Genomic DNA, 13001 nt, shown 5'->3' on the forward strand with positions numbered 1-13001 from the left:
AGAAGAAATTCATGCCTCAACTGATACCCATTCATGCTGCTTCCCCTTTACAAGCACTTGTTAAATGTGCCTAAGCAGCAAGAGAATGAAGATCCAACTGTAATCACATTATGGAAAGTCTCTTCCCTTCTGCCTTCAGTTCTTAAACCTTTACATACTAGTGACAGGTAGCCCTGTTTGGCAGGTCCTCTTTCAGAAGTGCTCTTCAGAATACGATCTTCAGAATGGCTTCTGGTAGTCACTCTCAGATGACCCTAACATTGCGCTTCCTGTGAGTATTCACCTGACGAATCTGGTGAACCCTTCCTTTCACATGCATACACAGAGGCGATTCAGAAGGGAAGGAAAGGATTTTACTGGAAAATATTTTATTAAATATTGGTAAAGATTTTGCACTGAAGTATATGAAAAGAAAATGAACACATTATATGAAAACATTGAGACCATGTTAAAAACAGCACATTTGAAAATACAATATTCAAATAAATATATGAATCTATTTTACATTCAATAACATCCATTATTATTTTAAAACACTGATATGTATATCTTTTAAGTATGTAAAAATGACATAGCTGTTGACTTTTTTTTTGACAGGCAGAGTGGACAGAGAGAGAAACAGAGAGAAAGGTCTTCCTTTGCCGTTGGTTCACCCTCCAATGGCCGCCGCAGCCGGCACACTGCGCTGATCTGATGGCAGGAGCCAGGTACTTCTGGTCTCCCATGGGGTGCAGGGCCCAAGCACTTGGGCCATCCTCCTCTGCACTCCCGGGCCACAGCAGAGAGCTGGCCTGGAAGAGGAGCAACCGGGACAGAATCCGGCACCCCAACCGGGACTAGAACCCGGTGTGCCGGCGCCGCAAGGCGGAGGATTAGCCTAGTGAGCCGCGGCGCCGGCAGCTGTTGACTTTTGTAAGGCAAATCACCTTTCATTTAGTAAAGCCTTAATGATGATCTAATCTTACATAAATGTTTCATTGTATTTTCCCAAAGCTTACCACAATCCATAGGGCACAAATATTGGCCAACTATTTCTAACTTTTATGTCAGATTTTTTTTTTTAAACGATTAAGATTACAGAGAGAATTCACTTCATGGAGCTTAGCTTTTCTCAGGCATCTGACTTGGGGCAGGGAACAGTACAGTGCAAGTGCAAGAATCACACTGTTACTTTCTAGGGTGGGAAAAATAAAAACCCCTCATGTGGGGACGTCACAAGCCAAGCGAGCTCTAATACAGCTGTAAATGCAGAGGTTTTGACGAATAAATCGGATATCCCAGGGGGGGATCAGCTGCTTGCACCGTGAGGTTTCTTAAAAGCAGTGGGTGAGCTTGTATGCTGTACCGTTCCTCGTCGTCGTTGGTGGCGTAAAGCAGCTCCCAGGAAAGATTGGCCCACTGGCCTCTAACGGCTTCGGCATTCAACTTCCCAACCTGGATCAGGAGTTCCTGCAGGGTGAGAACTCTCCCGGTGTACACTCCCTTCGCAGTGTAAAAGAGGGGGAAAGAAAGATTCCTCTTAGCCTTTACATTCTCTTCACAAAGTTGCCAAAAACAAAACCTGACTGCAGTTACATAATCTTTCTCACAAGGTCAAAATATACAAGGCTGTGTTTAAAAATGTATGCACACAAGTTGCTCGTCTTTAGAACCAGTATTGGCCGGCGCCGCGGCTCACTAGGCTAATCCTCCGCCTTGCGGCGCCGGCACACCGGGTTCTAGTCCCGGTCGGGGCGCCAGATTCTGTCCCGGTTGCCCCTCTTCCAGGCCAGCACTCTGCTGTGGCCAGGGAGTGCAGTGGAGGATGGCCCAAGTGCTTGGGCCCTGCACTCGCATGGGAGACCAGGAGAAGCACCTGGCTCCTGGCTTCGGATCAGCGTGGTGCGCCGGCCGCAGCAGCCATTGGAGGGTGAACCAACCGCAAAGGAAGACCTTTCTCCCTGTCTCTCTCTCTCACTGTCCACCCTGTCAAAAAATAAAGAATCGAGTACCCACTCGATTTCCTTAGCTCTCTCAATGAAGAAAAAAAATTTCACAATTTCATTATCAGAATAGCGAGATCTCAGCTACTTCTCTTTCTTCTCCTCCTCTAAGCTGTCACTCCATCCAGCTTCAGCAACACGTAAGTCAAATACTTTGTCAGTAGACAACCAGGCAACAGGCCCTTAAAAGAAACAGCGTTTTGGGATATAATTCGCAGCACATGTTATTTACTCCTTTAACATGTACCGGGCAATGCTGTGCTCAGATATGTGCAACCATCACCAGTTAATTTTAGAAGCTTTTCATCATCTCCAATAAACCCTGCACTTTTTTTTTTTTTGACAGGCAGAGTGGACAGTGAGAGAGACAGACAGAAAGGTCTTCCTTTTTGCCGTTGGTTCACCCTCCAATGGCCGCCGCGGCCGGCACGCTGCAGCCAGCGCACCACGCTGAAGGCAGGAGCCAGGTGCTTCTCCTGGTCTCCCATGGGGTGCAGGGCCCAAGCACTTGGGCCATCCTCCACTGCACTCCCGGGCCATAGCAGAGAGCTGGCCTGGAAGGGCAGCAACTGGGACAGAATCCAGCGCCCCAACTGGGACTAGAACCCGGTGTGCCGGCGCCGCAAGGTGGAGGATTAGCCTAGTGAGCCGCGGTGCCAGCCAACCCTGCACTCTTTAGCTATCATCTTCCTATTTCTTCATCTACCTTCATTAACATAGACTAATATATAATTATATTAGAACTTTAATATATAAATATATACTAACTTTTATCACTACAGATCAGCCATTTCTGGAAATTTAACGTGAAACAAGTGATGTCATATGTGGCTGTGACTTTTTCCACCTAGTACAGCTTCATGGTTCAACATGCTTTGCAGTATGTATCAGTACTTTATTCCTTGTATGATATTCCATTGTGTGGATAAACTACAATTTGCTTATCCATTCACTGGTTGATACACATCTGGGCTGTTCCTATCCTTTAGCAATTGTGAATACTGCTATCAGTATCCATATCCAAGTTTTTATCTAGAACCATTTTTATTTCTCTTGCGTACATACCCAAGAGTGGAATTGCTAGGTCACGTGGAAACTCAATGTTTAAAGGCTTGTGAAACTGCCAGAATATTTTACATTCCCAACAAGAGCACACAGCGATTCCAATTTCCCTAAGCCCTCAGTACCTTGTTAACCATTAACGTTTTGATTTTAGCCATCTACTGTGTATAAAGTGTTATTCTGTTGTGGTTTTGATTTGTATTTCCCTGGTGACCAATAATCTGCACATTTTTTCATGTATTTATTGGTGATTTATAATCTTGGGCTTTACAGATGCTTTACCCATTTTTAAATAGGGTTCTTTGTTTTATTACAGAGTTGTAAGAGTTCTTTATATATTCTAATAAGTCCCTTACCAAATATGAGCAAATATTTTTGGCATTCTTTGAGCTGTCTTTTTTTGTTGTTGGTGGTGGTGTTCTTTGAAGCACAAAAATGTATTTACTTTTGATGACATGGAAGCTTTATCAATTTATGTATTCATACTTTCTTTCTCATGCTTTTATTATTGTATCTAAGAACCTACTGCCAAGTTCAAAGTCATGAGGATTTATGCGTGTTCTTTCCCTGAGATTACTATGGTTTTAGATTGCTACATTGCAAGACACACTAGCTGTCACCAGGTGCTGGAAAGACAGGGAAGACTCTCCTCTGGCACCTTCCGAGGGAGGACAGCCTTCCTGGAACCTTCGTTTCAGAATTCTGACCCCCAGAACTCTGAGAATAAATTTTTGTTTTTGCAAAGTTACCCAGTTTGTAGTAAGCATTTGTTGCAGCAACCCTGGGAAACATATTAACGCTCCAATGTCATTCCTGTGAATGTAGCTATCCAACGATCCTAGCACCATTTGCTGAAAAGATGATTCTTTTCCCATTGAAGACTGGGGCCAGTGCTGTGGCACAGTGGGTTAAAGCCCTGGCCTGCAGTGCCGGCATCCCATATAGACACCGGTTCAAGTCCTGGCTGCTCTTCTTCTGGTCCAGCTCTCTGCTGTGGCCTGGGAAAGCAGTGGAAGATGGCCCAAGTGCTTGGGCCCCTGCACCTGCGTGGGACACCAGGAAGGAGCTCCTGGCTCCTGGCTTCAGATGGGCGCAGCTCCAGCTGTTGCAGCCATCTGGGGAGTGAACCAGCAGATGGAGGACCTCTCTCTGTCTCTACCTCTCTAACTCTTTCAAATAAATTAAAAAAAAAAAAGTGGCAGTTTAACCCACTGCATCACAACACCTGCCCTTTAAAAAAAAATTTTAGATTAACACATGACACTTGCACAGTTTTAAGAGGCACAATGCAACATTTCAACACACACAAACACAGCTTCAACTGACCATACCAAGAAACCAGCCTTTCCATTTCCTTATCTTAATGTCTGGAGCATACCAGCTTCCTCTTTTCTGGTTCCCGAGACAGGATATTTCACATCACTATCAGCCACAGGCAACCCACTGTGCTCCAAAGTACCAGAACCTCTGACATTCACCCAATTGTGTTTCAGTGCACCTTGCCAAGTCCCAAGCCCTCCAAACCTATCCAGCTATTAAGAAACCACTACTTTAGATTCAGAACATATGTGAGAGGAACATGTGGTATTTGTCTTTCTGTATTTGGCTTATTTCACTTAACACAATGATCTCCAGTTCTAGCCATTTTTCTGCAAATATATTTTTTATGAGAATATTTCCGTGCATGTACACATGTGTATATATATATGTATATATATGTGTGTACATATATAGAATGCTTCTGTGTGTACATATATGTATATACAGGTGTGTACATATATAGAATGCTATGTGTGTACATATATGTATGTATGTGTACATACAAGTGTGTACATATATAGAATGTATGTGTACATATATACATATATGCATATATGACACTTTACTTATCCACTGATGGACACCCAGGTTGAGTTCGTAGCCTGGTGACTGTGGACAGTGCTGCAGAGAACGCAGGGCTGAGGTCTTCATTTCCTCAGGACCTGTACCTAGAAGGAGACAACTGAGGGGTACACTAGAGCTGTTTCCACTTTCTGGACAAACCTCCAAATGAAGGTTCCCAGCAAGCAGTGTAGGAGTCCCCTCTCTCTGCATCCTCACCAGCACATGTTATTTGTTGTCTTTTTTGGTAACAGCAGTGAGGATACCTCATTTTGGATTTGGTTTGTATTTCTCCAGCAGTTAGCAATACTGGGCATTTTTCTCAGGTATTTGCTGGCCTTTTGCTTTTATTCTTTGGAGAAACGTCAGATTCCTTCCCATTTTTAGTTGGACTGGTTGTTTTTGTTATTGAATTTTGAGTTCCTTATTCATTCTGGACATTCACTGTCAGACAAATAGCTTGAAAATATTTGTTGATGCTGCTGGCTACCTCTGCACTCTTTGATCTTTTTTTCCCTTTGTTCTGCATAAATTTCTTAGCTTGATGTAATCTCAGTAGTGAACACTTTTGTTGCCTGTGCTTTGGGATTCTTACCCAGAAAGTTGTAGCCTATGCCAAGTTCTTGAAGTGTTTCTCCTTTGCTTTCTTCTAGTAGTTTCAGGTTTTAAAAATATATTTCTGATCCATTCTGAGTTGATTTTTGTGTAGGTTTGTGGGGTGGTCTTGTTTTAATCTTTTGCATACAATATCAAGTTTACCCAGTACTAGTTATTGAAGAGACTATTTACCATGGTACATTTTTAGCTCCTTTGTCAAAGATAAATTGGCTATAAATGGATACATTTACTTCTGGGGTTTCTGTTCTGTTCCCTTGGCCAGTGTGTCTGTTTCTATGCCAGGACCATGCTGTTTTGGTTACAATAGCTCTCTCCTGTGACTTGAACTCTTTCATTGTGATGGCTTGTTCTTAACTGCTGAAGATTGCTTCACCTATTCAATATCTTTTGTGTTTCCATATTAATCTCAGGATTTTTGCAGTTCTGTGAACAGTGTCGTTAGTACTTTCATGCGGATTCTATAAAGTCTGTAACTCTCTTTGGGCAATTATGGACATTTTAAACAATATTAATTCTGCAACCATAAACATGGGAGGCCTTGCCATTTTTGTGTATCCAGCTGAATTTCTTTCAGAAGTGTTTTTTAATTTTCATTGCAAAGATTTCACCTCCTTGGTTACATTTACTCCAGGGGGGTTCTGTTGTTTTGTTTTGCCTTTTGGCAGCCATTGTGAAAGGGACTACCCTGTCGCTCCCCCTCTTCGTGGAGGAACGACACAGGACCCTGCGCTGTTCTTTTGTCTGCTCGGCCCTCCCCGGGTTTGCTGCTGGTTCTTCCCGGGTTGGCTACCGTCCCTTCCACCTCCGTGGAAGGGCGGTTCCCTCTGCCACTTTCCCCACTTCCGTGGGGGAGCGGCACACCGCCAGCCGGCTCTCTCGGGGGCAGCACAGGTGTTCCTTCAGATAGATGTTCCTGGTGCATGTTGTCTCTCTCCTCCTTTATAGTCCTCTTCCGCCAATCCCAACTCTGCTACCCACACGCCGAGCACGCTGCTCTCCTCCAATCAGGAGCAAGATCAGCTCCTGCAGCTCATCAGTCAAATTGGTGAGAGGCAGCTGCGTAGAAGCTGTTTCCTCCTCTCCCAGCGCCATATTGTGGGAGAGCAGATGCATAGAATAAGTCTTAATTCCAGTAACTTAGTCTAGTCCGAGTTGCTCCCAGTTGCTCCCCACACTACCCTTAAAATTTCTCAGTGAATTCATTACCGGTATATACAAATCCTACTGTTTTGTGAGTAGTGGTTTTATATCCTGCAATGTTACTGAATTTATCAGACTTTATAGTTTTTTTTATTTCTCTCTATATAGAATCATATAATCTGCAAACATATTATAATTAGTTTTTGATTATTAATTTAATACCTTTACTTATTACAGATCTGTTCAGGTTGTCTTTTCTTATTGGGTCATTTTCAACAGTTTCTTTATAGGAATCTTCCCATTTATCTAAATTATGTAATTTACTAACATAAACTGTTCATAGTATTCTTTTATGATTCTTTTTCTTTCTACAAGGTTGGAGGGAATATCCTTTCATTTCCGAGTCTAGTAATTTCAAGCATTGCTCTTTTCCTAGTCAAAAGTTTCTAACGGTTTTTCAGTTCTGCTGATCTCTTCAAAGAACTACCTGTTGGCTTCACTGATTTTCTCTACTGCTTTCTCTTTTGCATTTTATAGTTACCATGTAATCTCTATTAGTTATTTCCTCCTGCTTGCCTGAAATTTAGTTTGCTCTTTATTTTCAAGTGTTTTAAGGTAGAAGGTTAGATTGATTTAAGATGGTTTATATATATATATTAGTTCCAGGTTTTATTTTCATAATGATCTTCCTATAGGAGCAATAATTCTAATTGATATTTCTGTATCAACAAATTTAATATCACACTCATCAAAGAACTGGAAAAAATAGGAATAAAGCATAGGTCCCATAAACAAATTCCAATCTGCATATGTACAAGTAAATCTAAGATATTATTTTGCAGACTGATTTCACTTACAGTATAATAGAACAGGAATTGTTGCTGTGGCGCAATGGGTTTAAGCCCCCAGCTGCTCCACTTCCAATCCGGCTCTCTGCTATGGCCTGGGAAAGCAGTGGAAGATGGCCCAAGTCCTTGGGCCCCTGCACCCATGTGGGAGACATGAAAGAAGCTCCTGGCTCCTGGCTTCAGATCAGCTCAGCTCTGGCTGTTGTGGCCATTTGGGGAGTGAACCAGTGGATGGAAGACCTCTCTCTGTCTCTGTAACTCTTTTAAATAAATAAAATAAATATTTAAAAAAAATAAAAATATAATAGAGCACTGAACACCAGATTCTGAGCATATTCACGCAGCCTTCATTTGGTAAAAGTGATGACACTAGAGTTTTGGAAAATCATTTTTCCTGTACACATGGAGTTTTCTAACTATACTCTCAGAAAAAAAAAAAAAAAAAGACTTGTCAGGGCAAAACAATGCAGAAATAGGGAACAAACGTTTTTCATTAGATTCCAGGTAGGATAACCCTGTCATCAGAGAAACACTGAGGAGCCCAGTGTGTTAGCTGTCAGTGAGGGTGTCAGTTAGCGGGGAGGGTGCGAGAGGCTGCACTTGGGCAAGCCCCTTATATTGTCTGATGCTCGGGAATCATTCCACTCTGTTTAAATTTTCAGTATGTAAGAAGAATAAGATGAAATTTTTTTCTGGGGTTCTAATTGGCATCAAAGTCTATTAACAATCTGTCTTTCAAGTACTGCCAAATCCGTCCAAAGAGATTACTAATTAGCTGAGATAAATATTAAGATATGACTCCAGGAGCTTCTCACTGGGCCTAAAGTGTGCAAGCAGTAATGACAGGATCTTTGAAACATTAATGTCTTTAAAAAAGAAATACTTAGATGCAGCTTTATTCGAATTGTTCATAATCTCAATACAAGCAATGATAACGAGCTGACTACCTGTGGAATTATGCAAGAAACTTATGGGAAGACATGAAATGGACCCACAGTAAAGACCGTGTACTGAGAGCCCACCCATCCAAGCACACGTGCCAGAGGAGGATGCCTGTCTGAGTGCTCCCATGAAATCGTGACTGAACCCCTGGTTCAGTCCTAACTGGAAAGGGTTCTCTTCCTCATGTGTTCAGGAAGTCTAGCAAGACTAGGATTCCCCTTCCCAGAGAAGGTGTGACTAAGGAGATGGAGATGGCGCATGAACTAACAGGAAAGGGCTTTGGCTGGTGTGTGCCTGTAGAATGTATACTGCTGATGTTTGTACACCCTTTCCAGTTATGAGCTGGGTCTAAAGGTAAAAAGGGATGCTACAAAAATAATGTTTTAGGGAATAACTATAAATTATTAAAATATTGATGGTACAGTGTTTTAAGTATGTCTTGCAAAAACAGTTCTTCTCTTTCCATTTCCCATGTCAACTTACAGTCTAGTTGCTAAGAAATTATTCTGGGAGAAAAAATGCATTACACACTAGATTGATGACAATATTACCTGTTTCTTAGGATGCTTAGAAAGCATCTTCATTAGCTAAAACCTAGTAGGAGGTCTAGAGTCAGTCACTATGTTTTTTTAAGCTGGAAGAAACAGCCATACGTCACAGAGGACAGAAGACACAGAATCATTCTACTCCCTGCAGAGTTCTGCAGGTGCAGACATAAGAACCAAACCATATCTTTTCTGGACTAAAAAATACTGTATGGCTCAAAATGGCTGCCTGACCCAACCTCATCTCTGAAAAGATTAACAATTTAAATATATCTAATATCAGGGGGAACCCGTTTCCTTTTCAAAATGGAAACTTTCTAAATAATGCTTCTTACCAGTAGAGTTCACGTTTAGCTGCAGTCATTAAATGAATTGCAAAGAAAATTCTCTAACAAACTTCACAAACCCAAGAGGGAAGAGTATCTATGCCGACTGCCCCAGTTGTTTAAAATTACACTGAGCTAGATGTTGGATTGTAAATTTTAAAGTCAACTGTATTACAGCGTGACAGAAAATATTCTGGTAATTCTTGCTCTTGTCAGGAACAGCAAACAAACAAAAAAATGACACTTGACAAGCAGTAGATACAATGGTCACTAAAATCTTCATTAGCATTCAAAGTCATGACTTCAATGAAGTCGATGCCCGTAACTGAGCCCCCAGTCTGCTGGATGGTCTGTCCGGAACTCCTCTTTATTGTTTGCAAGTACAGACCAGCACGGTTCTCCCGAGTGCTCCGCTCCCTCCTCAGCAGCGCCACGGCGAGGCCATCAGGCTTGGCCCGGGGTGTTGTGGGTGACCTCTTGGCTCTGCCTCCTGGAATGACTAAGCTCAGGCCCAGCTCAGCAGAGCTGCTGTCCACGTATCTGATGAGTGGCGAGTCCCACTGACACTGGACCTTGGTCTTGCTGGCCATGGCCTCTAAGCTGTTGGATCATGGCAGTCTTCACTCCTGTTGACCCTGGTGTGCTGTAGTTCTCCCTGACAGGTCCCACTGCCGCCACGTAGTCATTTCTGTGCAGATGAACCAAGACTTGAGCAACTGTTTTCTTAAAATAAGTTGGGTGATTCTCAATTTCCTTATAGATATTGTCTTCTTTCTGAATAGCGATGGCAGCCACATCAAACCTGTGTCCTCACGCCAGTCGCCTTGAGGCTTTTCCTAGTAATTCAGCTGCTTGTCCAAGGTGTTCCTTGTTCTTAAACACATTAGCTGTGTGCTGATACAACCGTACAGGCTTTTCTGGTTCCATATTTCCTGTACGTTTTCTGCCTCTCCAACACCATGGCTGCTGTGTCAGGGGTCCCATCTTCCAGGCTTCCTCCATCAGCTGAACAGCCTCCGGCAGTTTCTGTGTCCCCTTCAACATCTGGCTGCATGAACAAGTGCCCTGTTATTTCCACGGGCAACAGCTCCTTTCAGGCAGGCATCTTTTGCTTGCTCGAATCATTTGGTATTTAAAAAAAAAAAAGCTGCTTTTCCATATTCAGAAGCAGCACTGTCATAGTTTGGCTTCAGTTTTCAGGTGTCTCTTGGCTGGTGAGGTGCTCCAGCCCCTTATCCTTGAGGTGCCATCTTCACAGTCTGATCACTGACATGGAGGTGAGGGTGCCTCTTCCGTGGGCCCCCCAAAAACTAGGCCAAGTAAGCATGGGAACTGGTGCATTTTTAATATAAACATTACTATACATTTCTCTCCAAAGATTGCCTTAGCTCCCTTGACTAAGTTTAGGTATGCTGTGTCTTCATTTTCATCCATCTCAGTACATTTTCTAATTTTTTCTTTGACTTATTGTTGATTTGAGAGTGCCACTTAATTTTTACACATCTGTGAAGTTTGCAGTTTCCTTAATTGTTTCTAATTTCATTTCATTTTGGTTGGAGGACAGTGAATTAAATTGTCCCTCTGAAATTTATTGAGGTTTGTTTTATGTCCCTGAATAGAATTTATCATTGGAGAATGTTTCACGTGCACTTGAAAAGAATGTATATTCTGTTACTGTTGGGAAGAGTGTTCTACAAATACCTGTTTGGCATAGTTTGTTTTTAATCTTTGTTGGTCTGCTTGGTTGTTCTAACCATGAAGACTTCTACTGAAGTCTGCTTCCTTTGCTGTCTGGGTTCTCTGTGGTTGAGGTGAGTGTAGGGCCTCTCCATTCAGCTATCTCAGGTGGAATCCTATCTTCCTTTATTTTCATTATTTTTTCTTTTCTTTAGATTTCTCTACCGATCTAGAATCTGGAAGTTCACTGTGTTTTCCTTAAGCCAGTTCAAATATGTTGAGCTCCTCTAGTGAACTTTTGTTTTGTTCTTTATCATTTCTCTCGCTACTGGCATTCATTATTTGATGTGAGATTCTCATCATACCGCCCTTTTATTTCTTTAATCATGCTTTCCTTTGGTTCCTTGAACATACTCACAATGGCCACTTCAAAATCTTTGTTTAATCTGAAACCTGATTGCTCTTACAGGCAATTTCCGTAGCTGCTTGTCTTGTACAGGTTACACATTCAGGTCTCATACTCTTCTTGTTGAAAACTGTAGAAACAGGTTATCCTCCTCCCTTCCAGTCCCAGGGCCCACAGTATGCAGCTGCTCGTTTGGTGAGTTGTTCAGGCTTCAGTGACACCAACCCCTGCTGCCCCTTCTTCCCCTCTGCTCAGCTGGGAGTTCCAGGAGTGCCATTCATGCAGTACAGATCTGTGAGTGCCCATAATAACCTTGGAATGGCGTGATTTTGGCGGAGTTGTCTTTGTTAAGTGTTCACATCCTGCTGTTAAGCTCCACTGATTCCAGCTCACTGTTCTATTTTTTCAATAAGAACCTGGGCCGTAACTTTCTCCATGGGCGGATCCAATCGAATTTGGATCTTTCAAAGGAATAGCTGTGGATGTCAGCGTCTGATACTTGTTCTCATCCCAAGAGGGGAACTCTCTGCTCTTTATCTCCTTGGCTCTTTGCTAATTTAGCCAGGTTACAATGTGGCTTGTATCAGTGATAAAAGATCAGTCTTCTTCTAATTACTTTTTGCTACAACCTCCATTGTTTGTGAGAGAATTCAGGCTTTGATGTGTCCATACTGTTGCACTGTTGCAAATGAAACAGTTCCTTCGGAATGTACCTTTTTGTTTTGTTTTAATTATTTGCCTTTTCTATCAGGAAAGTCTCTAAGCCATAGTTCCAGATCCGGGAGATGGGGCCGCAGTGTGCTTCCGAGCGGCGCTGCTGCTCTGGGAGATGAGCAGCTGAGGGGGAGAGCAGCCTCGGGTCGTTCAGCTCACTCTCCCAGCACAGAGCCCCCACCTTATGACTAGGCAAGCATGAGTGGGGTCCAGCTCTGCTCAGTCGCACCAGTCCCAAGATAAAGCCTCCAGCCAGTGGGTGGCATTGGCCAGAATGGAGTCGCCACCTCTTGACACATAGCTGGACTCGAGTGTTAACAACAGGTGGTGGGGAACAGGAAAAGAAATGCTGAATTCCCGCCCCTCCTGGGAAACAGTCCCTCCAACTGGGAGTCCAAAGGAGAGCCCAGTGTTCTTGTTTGTATCAGGCTGAGCAGAGAGTTCACCTTACTGAAGGGAGAGGAAATGGATCTTGGTTCAAATACTATGTTGTTGTTATTTTTCCTAGTTTTTCAATAAATGTATTTTCATTTTCTATATGCTCTTAAGACCATGTAAATTTTTTTTAAAATAATTATTTTATTTATTTGAAAGACAGAGTTACAGAGAGAGGTAGAGCCGAGACAGAAAGGTCTTCCATTCTGCTGGTTCACTCCCCAAATGACCGCAATGGCCAGAGCTGAGCCGATCCAAAGCCAGGAGCCAGGAGCTTCCTCCAGTTCTCCCACTCGGGTGCAGGTACCCAAGCACTTGGGCCATCTTCCACTGCTTTTCCAGGCCATAGCAGAGAGCTGGATCAGAAGAGGAGCAGCTGGGACCCGAATTGGCATCCACATAGGATGCCGGTGCTGCAGGCTGGG

General features: G+C 42.9%; 1 protein-coding gene and 1 pseudogene across 41 annotated transcripts in view; both read right to left on the reverse strand.

The window, feature by feature from the left end:
- Positions 1 to 351: 351 nt before the first annotated feature.
- PCNX4 (pecanex 4) overlaps positions 352 to 13001 on the reverse strand; it is a 45014-nt gene continuing 32364 nt past the window's right edge. For 36 of the 41 annotated variants that reach the window (XR_016226780.1, XR_016226775.1, XR_016226773.1 and 33 more), the window contains one exon: positions 352 to 1482. Coding sequence is in view for 32 of the 41 variants with exons in the window: in XM_089322605.1 (XP_089178731.1) it covers positions 1231 to 1482 (252 nt within the window). In the remaining 9 variants the exon portion in view is untranslated. Of the gene's footprint in view, positions 1483 to 10891; positions 12592 to 13001 lie in introns of those variants that run through there. The other 5 variants (XM_070065086.2, XM_070065087.2, XM_089322604.1 and 2 more) reach the window with 2 other exon arrangements.
- On the reverse strand, positions 9500 to 10403 carry LOC138847195 (gamma-soluble NSF attachment protein pseudogene; annotated as a pseudogene).

The sequence above is a fragment of the Oryctolagus cuniculus genome, chromosome 20 (assembly GCF_051225735.1).
Source record: "Oryctolagus cuniculus isolate XC-2025 breed Fujian yellow rabbit chromosome 20, ASM5122573v1, whole genome shotgun sequence".
Classification (NCBI taxonomy): Eukaryota; Metazoa; Chordata; class Mammalia; order Lagomorpha; family Leporidae; genus Oryctolagus; species Oryctolagus cuniculus.